The sequence below is a fragment of the Microplitis demolitor genome, chromosome 7 (assembly GCF_026212275.2).
Source record: "Microplitis demolitor isolate Queensland-Clemson2020A chromosome 7, iyMicDemo2.1a, whole genome shotgun sequence".
Classification (NCBI taxonomy): domain Eukaryota; kingdom Metazoa; phylum Arthropoda; class Insecta; order Hymenoptera; family Braconidae; genus Microplitis; species Microplitis demolitor.
Window position 1 is genome coordinate 271,759 of NC_068551.1, and position 21,138 is coordinate 292,896.

The 21,138-nt window shown below is 28.7% G+C and overlaps 1 protein-coding gene across 1 annotated transcript; it reads left to right on the top strand.

The window, feature by feature from the left end:
- Positions 1-582: 582 nt before the first annotated feature.
- Positions 583-20,439, top strand: LOC103573451 (blood vessel epicardial substance). The gene is made up of 6 exons (XM_008552547.2): positions 583-645; positions 17,140-17,526; positions 18,144-18,541; positions 18,618-19,033; positions 19,111-19,397; positions 19,811-20,439. The coding sequence occupies exons 2-6, from the start codon at positions 17,152-17,154 to the stop codon at positions 19,832-19,834; spliced, it is 1,500 nt and encodes a 499-aa protein (XP_008550769.1). The 5' UTR covers positions 583-645; positions 17,140-17,151; the 3' UTR covers positions 19,835-20,439.
- Positions 20,440-21,138: the final 699 nt, after the last annotated feature.

The window sequence follows — 21,138 nt, forward strand, 5'->3', positions numbered from 1 at the left end:
ATTGTTGTCTGTTTCTACTTAAAAATTTAACCACTCGTTGGATACTATTCCACCATTTACTGCTTATGTTTACAATTGCCCAAACTGACTTTCAGACACCTACTAAATTTATGTCTCACATCAAAAGACCTTTTATATTTTTTCACTGATAACAAAACAGAATAACAAAATATAAGTATATAAAAACTCGAGTGTGTGAAAATGATGTACAAGTCATGATCGGTTTCTGTGAGATAAGATTGAGTGATTTGGGTATTTTAGTAGTGTATTGGAGGACGCCTGAGTTTACGTTGGACACCGGAGGGAAAATCCGATCACGCGGTGAGATGAATTTACATCGAGACTTATGTAATCCATCATTTTACAGATAAATTTAAATCATGAGTTCATTTTAATTTTCTGATGAGTAAAGTCTTACCTTGCTTGGGATTTTCTACTGATTTGACTGTATACCCAACTCTCGGTCTTGTATAAACGGGCATTTTCTACTAGTTATACATTAAGCGAATGATAATAATAATACTGCTACTACTATTACTCTAGCTACTGTTATTATAACTGACTGTAACATTTTTTATTATGATACTTGAATCTGTAGTGTACCATCGACACTGAAGACCCTTGTTGCTGCGCCTGAAATACAGGGTAAGAGAAAACACGGTTTATTACTTGTTTTTATGGCTTTTAAATTTAATATTGCAAGTTTAACATTTTATTATAAGACATTTTTATTTTTACGATATTTGGAGAAAACTACAGAGAGAGAGAGAGAGAGAGAGAGCTGTAGTTATTTGTGGAAGCTAAAAAAATTAAGAGAAATATAAATGTTTAAGAACCCTTGTGTCACTGAAATAACATATTCCGGTGATTTATTAATATTTTATAATCCAGATGAATTTTTTTTCCGTTGATAGAATTATAATGAGGTTATAAATAATTATCGACCGTACAGTTTTGTTAAATTTTAAAACAAGTAAACTGTTTGCGCAACTTGACAAGTTTTTTTTTTTTTTATTATAGCTATAAATAAAATTAATAATCAAATTTTTAATTGAAAGAATTATTGATTGCATAAAATAATTGTACTATTGATTTTTATTTTTAATTTAAAGAATTTCAAAATAAAAATAATCACTATTGCTCAGCATATTTCCAGAACAATGAATATTGTGAAAATATTTCTATTCCTTTTTTTTTTTTATAAATGACGAAGAAAAAAAAATATATATAATAAAACGAGAACTTTTGTAGAGATAAAAAATAGTGAGTAGAGCGTTAAGCCAATTACAGCATTACCCAAGTACAGGAATACTGGGAAAACGTTAATTGATGCACTGAAATAATTAAAAAAATATTCATTTGAAATGCATCTCCCAATCGTAATTAATTTATCGTCTAGTGATTTTTTTTTACTTTTTTACCCATTCTATTTTTTATTTTATACCATATAATGCTCGACGAAATTTTATGGTGCTTTTACGTCAAAAATTGTGTCTCTAATAAAAAAAATGGGATTAAAAATTGTTGAATCGACTAAAGCGAACACGACATAACATGCAGATGAAAAATTAAAAAAAAAAACCTTTTTTTTTAACAATGAAGTACATGGAGTTTGAATAGAGATTAATGATTGAGTATAAGATGCTTACAATAACTATGTATTGTAACAACTGATGCTCGAAAGTAAATGTACAAGTGTGTGGATGTGTATGTCACAGAGACAACAATGAGCATACTCGATCCTGCTTGTTAGGGTACGCAAGTGGCTTCATTGTTGATTTACTGTTTATTCGGGAACTATAAAAGGCTCGTTGTCCACTTATTGACTTGCACCACATTATTATTATTACTATTTATGTTAAAAATAATTAATTACATTTACGTATTAATATTTAATGTACGTAATTATTGATTATTTATTTTTATAATTAAATAAATATGTTGTCAAATAAAATATTTTTTATTTCTTATCTAACTTGTAGTACCACGGATTTATTACGGATATACTCTTGTATATATGACATAGACATTTATACTGATAGATTAAAAAGCTTTTACATTAGTCTATTGAATGGACCTTTTATACCTATAGATTTTTTTCTGTCGATTAAACCGATATTTTGATAAAAAAAAAAGGTGATATTGCGGCAAAAAATTATACAATATTTTCTATTATCAGATGAACAGGGAATGATGAAATATAATGTCTTTTATATAGATTTTAAATATCTCAATTAAAATCCATAAGATTTATTTTTTCACCTTTAGCTTTTGAATCGTTGATAACGTAACCTTGTGTGACCCACAAAGGTAAAGGATTGCGTCCTAGAAATCCACACACGCGGTCATGCGTTAATTTTATTCAGACGAGTGCATGCAATACTATGGTATATTACCCTAGGTCCATCATTCGTATACATCTGGTGGTTGCACTACGTTATTTGCTAATTACACGAAAACACGACAAGTTCACAATTAAAAATACATCAATTATGGCCACTCATATAAATCACATAAACTAAATTATTATTACCATAATTATTTTATTATCAATAAATAATTATAATATATAACCCAATAAAATTATTTACTAAAAAAAAATATAATTGTCATGTTTAATCACGATACTTAAAACTTGAACCTGTTGCTCTTTCGTGACTAAAAAATAAAAATAATATGAAAAACATAAACAAGCTTAAGGTTACTATTATAATAAAAAAAAAAAATTATTATTTTTGTTTTATTTTTGTTGTCAAAAAAATTTTCAAAGTAATCTTAAAACATTCTTTACTTTGAAGTTAAAATATGTAGCAGACAAGAAAATGTTAAGAAATTTTACAAGCACTCTTACAAAGGGAAACATTTATTCTGCACTACTTGTTACTTTTTTTTCTTCTCATATATATCCTTTATATTTTCACTTTGCCTATTTTTCATTACTTTGTCTATACTATCAAATCCTGACAACTCTAACAAGTAAATCGAAAAAAGAAAACAATATATATATATAAACATATATTAAAAATACAATTTACTGCTGAAGAAGGTTCAAAAACACTTGAGGTAAAATTTTTCCAATAATGACGGTTCTTTGTTTACCTCCATTGTATATAAAAATAACTACTAAACTTCAAATATATATTTTTTGTTTTCAATTTAAATATATAGATCGAAAAATATCATTATATTTATATGTACTAATTTCTTTTTATTTATACATATGAGAAAAAAAATTTAATTTTAAATGGGAAATGCAATTAACTGGCGTAATTTCATATCAACAGTCTCGTTTTGTCAATTAAACATGTTTTTTTAGTTTGACGTACATTACTATTAATTACTTACAAGCAATGATAAAAACAAACTAAACGAAAAGAAAAATACATAAAAGCCGTTTACTCATTTAAATGTCATGTCAATTTATTTTTAAAATTAGAGTTGACAATTTTACTTTTTTTTTGTCATTTACGTATTTAATAGAAAATAAAAACTGTTTGAATATAAAGTTACTTGTTAAATCAGAGGATCAGATTTAAAGTAGAAAATATCTATTTGTATGATGACGATTCGAGTTGTTAACAACAACGACATCGATGAACCCACTGCGGGATTACATTACATGCTACTATTATATTTACTGCTTAAAATATGTAAATTACTAATTAAAAATAATCAGTACCATGTATGAGTGAACTTTGTAATTTCAAATTTAATTATTCCGATTTTTAAATTATTTTAATAGGAATAAAAAAAATTTTATTTTAATGAGTTCTCATTAAAAGCGTCGGCTTTGTGCTGTTAAATTAATAATTTAATATTTTTTTAATTACGTCTCTTTGAGTTATAAGTTAATTTTTAACTATCTTAACATACGCGACTGAAAATTTTTCCTGAAAAATTTTACCCATCAATTTAATGATAACTTGTTATTATAAAATTTTCGTAGGTTATTTAAATTTTTTCGGCTGTAAAAATTATTTATATGAGTGTTTAAAGTTATAATTATTTATTTACTCGGTTAAAAAATTCAAAAACTTTTTTACATATTAAATTTAAATATCTTTGATTGACAAGTGTTACTTGCTTAGTATATACATACATTTAAATACACATCATATTCTCATTTATAGTGACAAGATTTTCCTCATTGAATATTGTAATCGAGAGTTTGCGCAAACGCGATTGCAATTTAAAAGACATTTATTCTTATTCAGTACATAAACCTCCTGCTGAATTTCTTCAAAGTGGACAAATAATCCAACTGCAAAAAAAAAACCCTTACAATCCCCCTCGTATTTTCTATTCTTTGTCCTTATTGGATTCGTACTTTCTCTTCATGAAACTTGTTACTTAAAATCACTTCCATCAGACTCTACGTGATAGCTTTTTTAGTAATTTATTTTTATCTTAAGTTAACTAACAAAGTAAAAAAAATAAAAAAATTTATCTATTCTTAAAAGCTATAAAAAAGTAAGTAAATAAATAAATCAATGAATTAAAGTAATTTAAGTAAATGGTTATTTTATATATAAACTTTGAGATGTAACACGTGTTCTAAAAGTGTTGAACATGTCACCAGCAGTTAGATGCACCTGCGTTAGATAGTTTGAGAAGGTTTATCTATTATCTATATAGATGAAGAAATGAGTGAGTTAGTGTAGTAAGTTGAGAGTTGGGTGCAGGAAATTGGATGGATTATTTGATAGATCAAGTGAACGAGAGAGTTAGATTTAACGTCAATTGCATGGCTTCTCGTAGTTTTACCGTCATGAGGATGCCACCGGAAAAGGATCAAAAGTTTTTGGATTTGCTAATGTGAATAGGATAAAGAATTGTTAAAAGAGAATAGGATTTAAAGAGTAAAAGAGACGGAGCGTTAAAAAATAAAATGAAAATGAAAAAACAAAAAAAAAAACAAGTTGAAAAATTTAAAGTGAGAAAAATAAAGTTTAAGAAAAAAAAACTAAATAAAGATAGACGTGGCTTAAGAGACAAAGAGTTTGAAATATATGGAATAAGAGAGAAGACAAGGGTCGATACCCTCGTTCGTAGAGCGCTCGCGCCACTTTCGATGCTCGTTAAGCTTTGCCTCTCTGCTTCTATTACTGCTGCTACTGCTGCTACTGCTACTGCTGCTGCTGTTTTGTCTTCCACTCAACCCCATATGCATTCATACATACGTACGTACCTGTGTTGAAAATTACTGGGCCTGAATGCCAGCTAAATAGACTGAAAAATTCAACTCAAACAGACAATGGATCTCTAATACACGTGACCGATTTTTTTTATTTTTTATTCCCCTGAATTAATAGTGCGGACGGTCAAATTTAACAATAGATTATTTTTAGGTTTTTTTTTTTAAGGATTAAAAAAAATAATAATTCGAATTTACGATAATGTTATTAATTTTTATGTAATTTCTATAAATATCTTTCAATGCTATTGATACGACCGACTGATTGAATAATTTATTTGTTTATGTATATAAGATAACAGATAAAATTAATCGGATTGGAAAATAATCATTTTATAGTCCATTGTGTATTTAATTGATTCAAAATTAAAATTACAGCAGATTTAAATATTTACTCACTTTGAATATATAAATTATATTGCATTTACATTTCTATTATTTTTATGAATTTATCTGAGAAAAAAAAATTATATTTTTATCTAGATTTATAGTTCAGAAGGAATTTTTAGTTAATACCTCGACATTCATGCTATACCATTTCAAATAAAATAAATTTTTTTTAGTAAAGAATGTGAAAGGTAATAAATCAAGTAAGGATTTAATCAGCTATCAATAAAAGATTTAAATTTATTTTGACTGAGCAAAAATATTTTGAATTATTCCTGATTTTAGTATTAATTAAATTTAGTTTTATTATTAACATAATAAATCGTAGAGTAAATTCCTTGTAGATAAGTTGAGTATGGTCGTTGGTTATATCAATTGAAATAAATATAAATTAACCGGAATAATATAGTCAGTTGTTAATTTATTAAAAGTAAATAATATATTATCAATAATATATGACCACTGATTATACGATACCCACATAAATAACCTAGATAATTTTTTTTTCAGCAGCACTAAATGACCCAAAATGAGTGGAACGCAAGTTAGAAGAATAAAATAGTTTAAGGGTAGGTGTAAGTGTAGTGGCGCTAGAGCGGTAAACTAGACAGCGGCGTCACGTTTGTAATTTCCGTTTGAAAAGGATATAAAGTAACGAATAGGACACCGAGTTGTCGGACAAAAAGACATTAATAATTCTCGCCACGATCACGTCTCGACGATTTTACGACCACTATTTTTAACATTTTTTTAACATTACTATTTTTACTCTTTTCTACCCTCTTATCCCATCCTAGTAAACTACATGCATATACATACATATATGTACATCACAGTAAACTTAAAGCTTTATGACTAGAGTACTCGTCTGAATGTGGATTCGCGTTTGCAGTCAAATCGTAACGGACATCCGGATAACTTTTACTACGCTATATTATTATAACATTGTAACCCATTTTTATTTACAATCCACGGTATTTTAAGACAACATATTTTATTACTGGTACTAGTATTATTACTTTTATTGATTCATCCCTAATATCGCTAATTTTTTAATTAAAGATGTTAATATCACGGAAGGTCCGTTATATAAATATATAAATATATGTGAGTATTTATAAACTCGTTTACTGGACGTACACTATTAATCGATTCATGTGTCGGCTGGATTATATATTTAATTGGATATCATCAGGTGAAATGATTGTATCATCTATATATTTTCTCGTGGTAGGATGTCGAGATACTGATAATAATAATAATAATAATAATAATAATAATAATTTATAAGGTGATCCTCAAGTAGTCGAGGCCAATTTAAAGTCGGACTGGTGAAGGCTGCCCATATATACACTAGTCCCACATATATCGCGTGAGAATGTTGTTTAGCTTCAATGTCATGAGATTAAACTTATAAGTAACAAGCTAATTTAAATTAGTTAATTAGTTTTTATTTCTAAAATATTACTCTTTTATTTATTTTTATAAAATCTCTCTTAGTTATAGAATATTTATGTATACCAAAAAATAAAACAGATAAAAGCCTCCATTAGCGTCCACTTAAGACTGGTCCATTAGGAACTGGTTCAATATTCAAAGCCACTAACTATAAATTTAATAATTTATCAAAAGATTTCCAATTATAAGAACTGGTTGTAATAAAATAGGTATTTATATTTTTGTTATATATTTATATAGTGTGTGAGCGATGAAAATAAAAATTACTTGTGATAACATTGATTATTAATAAATTAAAGTCGTTGACAATACGCCATCATTATTAATAGAGCAGACTAACAATATAAATTTATCAACCTGTCATACAGCAGTTGAATCCAATTCAGCACCCTAATGACTCGACATATTACGGTACAATGACAGGTTTTAGATGATGGTTTCCTTGTCCGTGTGTGATTAATAACTAACGTCGGTATTGACTCTGCCATATAGGGCTGCTGCTCTATATATATTTACAATCAAATACATACATATTCACAGTAGCTCGTTATGTACGCATGGACACAAGTGCTGTAGGTGACATGTTCCCTGTTGCCATGGACTTTCTTCTATATCCAGGTAGACGTATTATACAATACCCTTTTTCGACAAATAACGAGCCTATAATTATAATAATAAATCCACTGTTTGACATTGTGTGCTAACTTGATAAATATTGATGATGTGCTACACATAATATAAAAATGAGGTTAAATAGACAACGACAATTATAAAATATATATCACAACAAAGGAACGTTTATTTCACTTGATATTTTTTTCATTGTCAATAAAAAAGTAACCCATATTTTTTTTTCCATTATAAAAATCAAAAATATTGCTATTGTTGTTATTAATAAATTAATAAGCGATGTGTAAAATTGTTGGGAAGCAAATGACGTGTCTAGTTGCACTTGCACTTGCGACTGGAAGCTACGGACACTTGTTGCCACTCGAGGTTGTCGTGCGTGAGAGTGCTTATGGTGACGACGATGATGATGATGCCTTATTGCATTTTATTTTTTCCGTCACCAGCCCCCTCATCTACAAATTTGTTATTGTTATTTTTTTCTTTAATTATTAAATTAATAAATTTATCATAAGAATTAAAATAAAAGTTTGTAAATTCTTTGAGTTTATTTTGTAGCAGTAAATATTTTAATAATTATTAATACAAGTTTAGCTAAAGTTGTTAAAATAAAAAGTATTCTTAAAATGAGATTTATCTATGAAGGAATGAAAAAAAATTAAAAACTTTTATACTGCTATACAACACCTTATTTTTTCGTTACTTTCTTAATTCCAGCGCTTAAAACTTTATCGAGTATGCGCGAGTATGATACCTCGTTAAAAAGTTTTTTTTTCCCCTGACTGTATAAAAGTCATTCGCGAAGCGCCGGACGAAGAATATCAGAGTAAAAATTAATAATTAAGATAAATTTTTGTGGTGTAAAACAGTAATTATCTCATATTCAGTTATTGAGTTTTACTTTAAACTTTTTTTTTTTTTAATTATCCATTTTAAATTAATTTTTGTTTTTATTGTTATAATTTTTTGCTGTATTTTTATAGTAAAAATAGGAATACTAAAAGTCAGATGCAAATTGAAAGACATGGAAAAAATGTGTATCCAAGTCACGTTGTAGTATTTGATCCCCACATCGATATTCGTGTGACAACTTGGACAATAAATTCGACCCACATTCAACGTTTGCTAAAAATCAGCTGGAAAAAAAAACCGTCTATTTTATTATATATATCCCATCATTATTATTATTATCACCTATTAAATAAAATATATTTTTATTCCATGTTTACTGTAAATATTTTATGTATTTGCTTGTTTTACCCAAAATCGATTGATAAGGTGACCCCCCCCCCTCACGGAAAATAATTTATATTACGACCCTGACTGTAGAATATGAAAAAAAAATCGAAATAGTTTTGAAAAGTAACAAATTTATATTTTATGATTGGGGGTATTACTAAATATTGGTATAAATCCAATGTAAGTTTTTATGAAAAACTATAGCATCACGTGAGATTCCAAGCATGCGGAATGTAAAAACACCAGTATAAAATTTATATACAAGTTATGAAAGCTTCAAGTTTTGATGGTAGCGTGTAACGTTATGCGAACTTATATAATACAAACTTTTCGGATACGGTTTCAAGTTTTAACTATAAGAAACTACTAAAACTATTTTTATCGATAAATATTCTTACTCTTTTTCTACTCTACTTAAAATATTCTTTTGTATTATTACACAATGACGGTAATTGAAAATTTTATTTTACTTGGAAGGAAGAGCTCGAGTGGGCTTCAATCATAATACCACCATTTTCTTTGTTCTCACATTAATTTAATGCTTTTTCCATCCGGCGTTGAAATTTAATACCCACCCAAGTAAGGAGAAAACTATAAATTCTCATTGCCTGTACCAACCATCACCATTTGTATTTATAATATCTGCGTATATGTTTTATTTTATGATGCAATAAATAATACTGAGCAGCAGCTATATTAAAATATATATGTATATGATATAATATCATACATACATGGAAATATGAGTTTTTTCTCACTTTTTACGGTCTTGAGTAGATAACGCAGTAAATTCAACCAAGCTATCTATCTGCAAACTATCTCCATATATGCATACTCTTCTCTTAATATGTGCACATATTTAATTTTCTTTAAATAATAAAATATTATTATTCTATCCTCTTCTTAATTATAAATTTTACTTATACCTGATTTACAACAATAAATTATGCTAATAAATATTCATTAAATTTTATAAACTAGACCAAAGTTTGTTTTCTCGAGTGTATTACTTGATAGAAATTTTAATGTTATTTTGTTTATGCTGAAATATATCATTAAATTATAGCTAAATATATCTATATAAATTGCTACCCATAAAGTCTTCTGTTTAATGCACAATGTACTTAGGAACAAATATTTATGTTTTCTTTATACTTTTACAGAAAAATTTTTTTTCCCTTACCAGCTATCAGTGTTATCATAACGAAACTTTGCTTAATTATTATGTTTACTTAGTTTTATAAAGTTATATATAAATAATAAATTATATGATAACGCTGTTATTAAACTGCTGACAACAACAATTGTGATAAGTTAAGTGAATAGATGTCGGGCTCAGTTATCTTATAATAGATGAGGAATAGCAAACAAACGAGTTTGGCCAACCTGCTAATCAGCTATAAAATGGATGTCGACTGTTAAAGTGTACGCTAAATTGTTATACTATATAACATCTATCTATTATGCTGACTTCATAATGCGCACCTATTGTTCCAACTTACTTGTTACTTTATGACCAAACAGTTTATATATATATATAATAACAATTAAATATTCCGTTTACTAGAAACATTAATATATACTAGCCTCGAAAATAATGTAGGACGATAATCAGACGGCGGAATAAAAAAAACCATTCATCGATGGACCCACAGTTCTGTGAAGAATCTAGGGTTCGAAAAATTATTTTCCTCCAGCATCCTGTAATAAAAAAAAAGACAATGTGTATGTGAAGTCTCCCTTCCGGCCATTTGATCGGCTAAAGAAGATATAAAAATATACACCATTTCCTATCAATATATGAAAAGCGATGAGCACAATTGCGCAAGAAACTAGAATTTTATGAATATATTAACAAAAGCTATGAATTTAGCAACATACTAATGCTACAACAATAGTAATGTCTGGTCCCTCGGTGTAAATCGCCACACCCTAGTTCTGCTACTGACACTACTACTGTTACGACACACTATTATTCACCCTGACCCAGCCTATATATATTGTGTAGTTGCATAATCGACTGCATATTATTAAAATGAAAGCAGAAAAGGGGTAAAAAAAATGTGGCGATAGTTTTGGAATGGTACTAGTGATAGAAACAGAAAAGTATAGAGAACGCATGTTGAAGAGATGTCCGATGCCCATCCGAGCCAGCAAGAGACGCGATTACTCTACACATTCACAATATTCATCATCCCTCGCGTAGGTGTAGAAGCTAGTCACGAAACCATTTGAGATTCCATTACCATATTTGTGTTCGCTTCAATTTACTAATTTTTCTTTCTTTAAATTTATTTTTAATTTTTTTGCGTCGAGACATTAAATACTGTAGAATAATAATTTTTTAACCTACAATTTATATCATTTCCATTCATTCACATTTATTCATATACGTTCATTTAAATATGAATAATTTTTATTTTATCCAATTATTCGTTTAATTTATAAGTCATTTCTTGTTCTTTATATAACATTGTTTCGATTATACATGAAAAAAAATGTGGATAATTTAATTATTTAAATACGATATTTTTTGGAGATAGTAACATTATTTGTATAAATTTCTATATCGACTATCGTTAATTTAATTATGATTACTGACAATGTTTTCAAAAGTACTAATTTATATTATTTAATAAGTATGAATATGCATATGCTTACCTAAAAAAAAAAAAAAAAAAAAAAAAAAAATGCTAAATAGTCACGTAATATTTCGTGACAACAAACCTTAAGAATTGTTTTCATCTTGAGCCCATCGTACACGATATGTCAAATACAAAATTTTGTTGTTATTTATGATGATACAGTAAAACATCTGCATTTCTATTTTACTGACATATCTTTCTTTTCATTGACATTGCTGTAAACAATATGTTATTTCGTCTGAAAAAAAAGTATTCTATTCGATTCGAAAATAAGTCTATCAATTTAAATTAAAAAAATGACTATATGATTGAGAATTAATTGAATAAAAATAAATTTGTGTTTATAAAAAAATAATTTAAAGATGATTGCGTGATAACTAAAAATAAACAGTAAAAATTACTCTCAATTGAGGTCATTGGTTATCGGTGTAATCGTTGACTATTACTTCAACTCAGTGGTAATTATTAAACGCAGTATAAATTTTTTTTCGTTATCATGGAAATAATCGATATAATCAGAGTGGAAATGTGGTAGTAATACTAAACGTACCTTCCGGATTTCTTACTCTACTTGCCTTCTCCCTACACCCATTTATAGTTAAAATCATCAGATATGCTGGTCAATAAAAATATATGAATAACTAAATGTAAACTGCAATCTTGCAGCCTAGTTTATATAATTAATTTAATCAAAGTAATCATTCCATTATAAATTTTTCAAGACCTACTACACCCATTAGATGTAATAACTTTCATTTCTTTGTCTTATTTTTTGTATCAAAATTATAATGACGTAGTAATAGAGGTAACGGTTAACTTAGGGAAGAAATTTATATCGAACATGATATCTAGGCTCAAGGCTAAATTTTAGACAATGAAAATTATACTAAAGTTATAGGTAACTATATCTATATATCTATCAGGATGATGCACAATAAATAGATGGATATATAATAGCAACAGCACCAACAACAGTAACAGCAGAGTAAAATGAAACACTCGGCAAGAAGACAAGTATTAGTATCATGTTGCTTTTGACGTCACCAGGTCGGCGTAACAATAAGTCTTCCTATCCGGATAGCAGAAAGACAATGAGACGCTCCACCAGATCCAATACACCACTGTACAACCATTATATATCCACATTACATGAATTTCTCTATCTATATCGATAAGATAAATGTCATAGCGCAGTAAGTCTACTAGATTCTACTACAAGCAATATATTTCATACACACACACAGAGATACATATATTCGACACATGACACGGTTGACTCATCAAATATTTAGATAATATCATATGTATAAATTTGAATCTCAATTTAATTTTGTATGCCCGAAAGATCTTTAGCAAATTTTCAATAAAGATTAAAAATTCCAACAAAAAAATTTTTAAGTGTAAAGATTCTTTAAATATTTTAAAAAATAAGGTCTTTTGGGTTTTTAATTGAAAAAAACTTTTTGGCCGTGGCTACAGGGCCAATCATTTTTTATATATTTTGAAATCCTTTTTAGACGTGTTGTTTATCATTTATAATTATTATTATAAATAATGTGTTGTATATCCGCGTGTGTGCGCCGTGATCTTTTGGCAATGACCTCTGCTCGGAATTAGTGACGTAACTACAATAATTCAAATTCGTTTACTTGGCACAAGTTTATGGTTGACAGTCTCTCGGTGGTTGGTATTAAGCCAACTGCTCCCCTTGTTAGGGCTAAGCACAAAAATAACTTTTAAGCTTGTGATCCCATCCGTCATTTTTTTTTTTATTCTTCTTTGTAATAATTTAATTTACGTCTGATTGTCTAATTTATGTCGAGGCAATTAAAAATTATTTTACAAAGTAGTTATTTGTTTTATTAGCCTTTTGTAAAAGTAAGTTTACTCCATCGTACATTGACCTCTAAATAAAAGTTTTATAAATTGAATACATCGTACACAACGTGAATAGCATATTCATATATAGATATATATATATTCCTAAAAGTGACGGTGAAATTTGTTTGACCTAGAATTTCCAAAAATATTTAAATCACGTTTCATAAAATTTTCTTTTTTATTACTACTATTATGATTATTATATATTTAACATTTCAATCTTATTTCATAAATTTATATCCAGAATATATATTTACCGACTAAGATGTAGCGATCTATAATTTACATAATAAAAAAAAATGTTCATTTTGCACACTGCTCACGCAGACTGTTTTATAATAATGAAAATATTCAAAAAAAAAAAAAAAAAATATATATATGTGTGCTCTTTAAATAATTTAGATTTATTTATTTAAAACTCATAATTTTAAATAATTAAATTTTTTGAAAGTGATTTAATTATTGTGCTCTATATTGACAAAAAAAGTTTTATCGAAGAGTGAATCGATTAATGAGTTGAAATTTTTTGTGACCATTATTTTTAACTAGTGATTGATTGAATTGTTACTTGGGGACTGATCATTGTGTCACAAGAATAGAAATGAATTGATTTTCCCATCACCGTTTTCTCTTTTTTAAAATAATTTCTTAGCATTTTTTTTTTTAATGATAAAATCTGCTGCCAATTTGTCAAGAATCTCTCTTGAGAGATTTATAAGCTCAAGGGATTATTATTTTCGGATAAAAATAATTTAATTTTAATTTTTTTTTAAATTAAAAATGAATTTTCAATTTAAATTTATTTTAAAGACATTTTATAAAAATTTATTCAAATTATAATACAATGTAAATAAGTTTATTTATTTATTTATTAGCTGAGATCACACGAGGTTGGTCCATCTGGCAAGATTTATGTCCAGAATATAAACCAGAGGCGTCTTAAATTGTAGCAAGTTGCGCGTTGAATAAAACAATGACCTGAAAGACCTCAAGATCGTCCAAACAATTTACCGTAAAGCTATAGCTTTCGTATGATATATTTTTCCAATTCTCTCGCAAGTCGAAGCACCAGAGCAGAGACCCACTGACAGTCAAGTATAGTATAAATAACTAACAGAGCATCAGCCTTCTTTTTTTTTTTTTTTTTTTTTTTTTTTTTTTTTTTTTGTTTTCGCCCAACAATAATTTAAACGCTTACTCACTTACCCGCCACAATTGTATACGTAGCATACGACTCAAGTCGTTTAAATTTATTTGTATATCGAGTTACTCACGAGTATACTGCTGGTGAGAATAATCAGTAACCGTTGAAGGGAACAAAACTAAAAAAAGAGTTAATAAAATTGTGACATCGTCAGGTAGAATTGACGTCCTGACGGCAAAGTACTCCCAGCTGCTAGCAGCTACCGGCCAATGCCACGGAAACAATTGTTTCCCAATATACACTTCTCCACATTTTATTCTCATTTTTAACGGATTTATTCATTATTATTATTTTTTTGTCATATTTATTAAAAACTACCTCCGGAAAATGTAAATAATACCAGCACGAGTATTTTCAATATTGTGTACTTTATAGGTACACAATTCAATTGTATTATTGATACTGTCAATATAAATCTACTTTAAAAACGAAAAAAAAAACTAAAGCGAATTTTAAATAATTGCCGTTGATTTAAAATTTTTTTAATAGAAAAAAATTTTTGATTTTGAAAGGAATCAAAAGTTATTCTGGTATTTGATTGAAATATTTAAAAAATTATGAAGATCAATATATAATCGTTGGAATTATTAATGTACCGATGATTTGTGTAGACATTGTGCCGTGGGACAGTAGCACACGGCAGCGATCTACAATATTTATTGCCGTTACATTCAACAAATGGATAAATTACATTAACTTACCATTTGTACAAATAACACACATATTATACATTCATATTATAATATATATATATTCGTACTAAGAGTAATGTACATAATAGAGCGAATAAGACAAGGAATAAATCATTTTGTCACTTTAGTCTTTTATTTAAAAATAAGTAAATTAACCTCTCGCCATTATTCATTCTGGACAATGTTAATTCGTATTTGTGGTCGCTGAATTCGTTAGAAATTTTTGAAAAAATTTTTACTGGTTAAAAAAAATTTAGTAGAAGTGACAAAAGTAGAAAAAGTTTATTTTGGTCAGACGTTGATAGAGATTTTGTGAATGACGATGACAATCCTATATTATTATTATTATCACTATTAAATGGCCATTTAACAATAATAAAGCACTAGCATCAGCATGAAATAATAATGATTTGGTCAGTATATATGTACCGCGCCCACCTGTCATTCATTTGAACGAACCGCGAGATTTAATCGTGAAAGGAACGTGTAGCATTAATTACGATAATGCGAAAGGTGCAGTCAGTTGTGAGAGCCGAGTGTGATAGCGCTAGATATCGATCCAAAATTACACCAACACTATATATATATATATATATATATTAATCGCGTATTATTATTATTGACAATGTATGTTTCTATTTGCTTTGATCTTTGATAATAAATAATTCATTGAACAAAATATTATATTTACCTCATTATTCATTATATTTGAGTTTTAATAATTCACGCAGACAGTACTCTCAATAATAAAAAAAAAATCAAAATTATATTAAATGTAATTATGTTAAATATATATAAAAATCAAGTGTTTGAATAATATAATAAATAAAAATGTGTAAAATTACTGGATTAATTAACAGCTTTAGTGTCGCTTGATAGATTTATTGCCATTGTGTTAGACAGACCGTGATAATTGCTTGTAATTTAATGTTCCGGATCCGATATTTCTGAAGCGCCATTTCCCAGTAATAGCTTTCCTAGTGCGAGTAAGATTTCTGCATGTGTATTGAGTAAGTGATATTCTATGGGAGAGTAATAGTTTATCGATTTTAGAGAAAATCAGGGAAAAAATTTTAAAATCTAGAGATGTAATACGGATTTAATAAAATGAAAAGTAATTGTAATTAAACACGCAATAGAATTAATTATTTTAAGTATACTAATTCTAAGGGTCGAGATAAATAACTTGACACCTCAATAAAATAAAAATTAAGAAAGTACTAAAATGTAAAATTGTCTAGTAAGCAGCCCGAGATTTTTCGATAGCGTTTACCGAAGACATTTTATCTTATCTTATATCCTTCTGCTTGATCTGACCCACCAACGAGTTGAATAAAAAAGAAAAAAAGAAGGAAATAAAAAAAGCAAGCAAGTTTAAGGTGACGTAAAACCAGCAAGCGTGAGCACTTTCAGGTGTCCCGTTGCGTCGATATCATCAAAAATCCACTCGACGTCCAGTTAAATCTCCGCAGGTGGTCTTTTTGGCACACTCACATGCAGTTTATAAACTCTGTCTCTGTCTCTCTACTCCTCTTGCAAACCGTTAAGTTATCATTATATTTTCCATCGAGTTAAATAAAGTTTGACTTGTACCCAGTAGGACTCCAAGGACTTTCGACACTCTTTACCCTCTTTATCTTCTCTTTGTCCTCGTCAAGTTCTACAGAAGTTACAATTATACTAAATTCTCTGTTTATTTGCATACAAATTTATTTAAGGTCATCGCAGCTCTAGATTATTGCTAATTACTTATATACATATACAATTAACTTATAAAAGTATATAATTAATTTGTTTGTTAAAATATAAAAGGCGAAGAAGGTGATGGCCCGTACCGTGCGCTCGCGACGAAAGATGGCAAACACAACAGATACTGCCACAGTAACTGGGAGCAGTCTTCTCTCAACAACAACCTCAACGTCTTTTATTGATGCGACAAATACGTCATACCCGTCATACCCGTCATACCCGACAACGTCATATCCGACTGAGAGCTACAGTAGCTTCAACTATAGCAGTTTAGCCAACAGTTTTGCTGTAGGGGGTTACTCTCTAGATGACCTAAACTACACAGAGCTTTGGATCGACGTTTGGAATAATACTGAGGCCAGTAATGTTACAGAGAGACTAAATTCAACGGTACTACCATCCGGTGGTTATTGCGATGAGTGGGAAGCCGCACAACACAAGCTTTTTCAGGTAATGTAATCGCACACACATGTATATTTTATATATACATATATATGATAACCGCAATCAACTCAATCTCCAAACTTGTGCAACTTTACCTCCTCCTTCTCCACCTCCTTCATGTCCAATTGTAGTTGTCGTCTTTATTGTCCAGTACACACTACAGTACCTCCTTGTCATCATCTTGTAGTCCTCAACATACATCGATATATATATATAGCGATAAGTGTGTTGTGCGGTTGTACAGTTAAGTAGCGTGCAAAGCCGGTTTGTCCGGCATACACCTGCACCCTGCTCTGCTGATGATCTCCTCCTTTGGTATTTCTATGTGGTAATACGAAATAAGATTCGGTTAACCGCATTCCGAGCCAACTTTATTATTCATTATTATTTTAAAAAAAGTTAATTGCTTTATTTTTTCATCGTTTTAAATTTTTTAAGAAATAATAAATCATTATATTAAATTTAATTTAAATATATTATAATAAGAATTAATGTAAAAATTAATTATAGTTTTTATATCCCCCGGTGCCCGGTATTTCTCCTTGTTTAACCAGCCTACATCCTCAATAATGAATATAATGATAATTAATTTAAGTTGTTTTAACAAATAAAAATTTATACAGGCTGCAAATTTATTTTTTGCTGCGGCATTTATCGTACCACGATCATTCAAAGCATCTGTGCTGGCACTACGTACATTTCTGACAGCTGGATTTATGCTGGCAGCACTGTGGGCAGGAATGACTATTTGTGCATTAGACGCAATGCTCTGGTCTCTAGCATTGGGACTATTGAATGGGGTTCATTCTCTTATACTCGCGTGTCGTTTTTTACCACCAGCACTGAGTCCAGAACTAGCCGAGCTGTATCTTAAGCTCTTTAAGCCTTATCGTGTCAGTAAAAAACACTTTCAAGAGCTTGCTAAGGAAGCAAGGATACTTAAACTTGATCCAGGTCAGACTTACGCCACTGAGGGTGTATCACCAGCTGACGAAAGACTTTCTATTCTTTTACGGGGCAAGTAAGTTGTTATTTTACAACTACCACCATTATCACTACTACCATTATTTTATTTTATAAATTATTTATTTTTATAGTCTAAATGTGACATGTGAAGGTACACACTTGCATTACGTTAAATCTTATCAATTTGTCGATTCACCAGAATGGGAAGCAACACATGAAAATATTGATGATGTATTTCAAGTAACGATAAGAGCTGAGGAATCAAGTACATATATTTGTTGGACAAGACTGAAATTATTACGTGTCCTTAGGCATCGGCCATTACTTAAAGTCGTACTTAATACACTTATCGGCAAGGATATTACCTCAAAGCTTTATGCATTAAATGAACAATTAGCTGGTTTTGTTACGACCCAAGAACAGACTAATAGCAGTAATCCTTATCGTGGTATGGCTCGAAGTATGAGCGTCGATGCTGTTAATACTGAGACTGCGGGAAGAGTTAGATCTACAACCTGGAAAACACAACGGAGACATAGTAATCCACGTAATTATTTTATCATTATTAAAAATTTTTTAAAAATAAAAATAATAATAACGATAAATAAATTTTGAATGATACAGGAAGTTCACCTCAACGTGTTTCAAATCAATACTGGACGCCAGTTGTTGCTAATCATTTTACACCATCATCTCCATTTATTTCAGTCCAACAAAATGTTGGTTATTCATTAATACCACAAAGTGTTAAATTTTCATCACCGCCACCACCACCGCTACCACGTCTACCTGTCACTACACATCCGCCATTAATAAGACAACGCAGTGCCGGTGGACCCGGTGGTGACTATACATTACTCCCACAAACGCCAAAACTCGAACGCAAACGATCTAAAAAAGCTACCAGAGAGGTAAATAAAACAATTTGATACTTTATATTGCCACCCTCGGTATTTTCTTTTATTGACAACTAAATCTTAGAATATATCTGATGAAGAAGCCCCGAAAATTTCGTATTAATAAAATACTTATTTAATAAAGATAAATTGCTAGACAATGCTAAAAATTTATTTGCAAAAACAAAAAAAAATTCAACAAAGTACCAAGAATTTTTCTTTTTGTTTCATTTGACCCCTAGGGTTTTCTTTATATCTCTCTGACTCTCGAGAATTCTTTTGTTCATGACATTTTATTTTTTTCAACTTACTCATCCCAATAAAACTTTTCTACTTACAATGTGTATATATATTTCTTAAAGTTTTTTAATATAAATGAACAGCAGATGATAATTAATATGAATTTAAATTGTTTTGTTGTTTTTTAGGTAACCTTTGAGACACCTGTATGACGTTCGCTTGACGGGGAGGGTCCAGCAAGTGTCCCACTTCTATCGTTTTCACCGAAACGCACTGGAACCTAGCCCCGTCAGTATTTCAACTATCACAGTCATCAATATATTGTTATTATCATTATTATTATTACTGACACTATTTGTATAAAAAAAAATACGTTTAATAGTATATCTTTATATTTATTAACACATCTAAGATAAAAATAATAATGATAATAATATTATTTAGGCAAAGTGGCCTAAATGCAGTTAATGAGAAAGTGATCTTCCATACGACGTTAAGTGACAAGTGATTTTTAAATATTTAAACGATATAAAAAAAAATAATAATAATTAAGAACAAAAGTTACTTTAAATTTATTTATATATTTTTTGCGGACTTTTTAAATTAGTACGGCATGATAACAGCGCACTCGCATCATGAGAGCAGCCAAAAACGTCAAACTTTGGTAACTATCGATCGTGTGCCATTGAGAAATAAAGGATGGAGATTAATTTTGGAGTGATAGCCAAAAAAAACGTCAGTCGATTTATAGTGATGAGAAAACTTTTTTGGGTATAACAAAGTAAAAAATTTTTATTTAAGCTAATAATAATTAATAATAATCTGTAAGATTTATTGATGATAACAATACGGTTCATAATAATAATTATTAAATTAACAAACACCATTCGTCTTAATTATAGCTTATTACATTAGCATAACAACAATTTACCTTTTGTTACATTATTTATTTGTTTTTAAATATATATAGTATTCATTTTTAAATAAATCCGTTTTGTTTTTAGTAAAAGTTTAAACTTTTAATGAAATGGATATTTTTAATTACTCAATGTAATGATATTGCCATGTTGATCTATTATAATAATAATAATTTTTATGATGTATATTTAAAGATGAAAAAATAATTAACAAAGTTGTTGTTCTGCTATTATTATTATTACATTGACTGTGATTATAACGAGATATAGTTGTTAAGACTTGAATGATAAATGAAAAATTAAAAAAGAAAACCATTGGTAATGCCGTAGTATAAAGATTTATATCGCATAAAAAAAAAACGCCGAGAGAGCATAAAACTTTTCTTCGTATAAAGTATTTACTATAAATTTAAAAAAACAAAAGTGCAACTATTTCTTTATCTGCGAAATAATTTTATTTTTAAAGAAAAAAAAATAAATAACTTTTATTATTTTTTTTTTTTTTTAATATTTATTATGCATTGACAATGAAAAATAATTACTTAAAAAAAAAAATAAATAAGTAAATGAAATCGTAAAGACAAAATTTATATATAAAA

Excerpts from the sequence above, each read along its gene's own strand:
- LOC103573451 (XM_008552547.2), top strand. The coding sequence starts at position 17,152 with ATGGCCCGTACCGTGCGCTCGCGACGAAAGATGGCAAACACAACAGAT. Across the intron at positions 17,527-18,143 it reads CACAACACAAGCTTTTTCAG|GCTGCAAATTTATTTTTTGC; the intron begins GTAATGTAATCG and ends AAATTTATACAG. Across the intron at positions 19,034-19,110 it reads ACGGAGACATAGTAATCCAC|GAAGTTCACCTCAACGTGTT; the intron begins GTAATTATTTTA and ends TGAATGATACAG.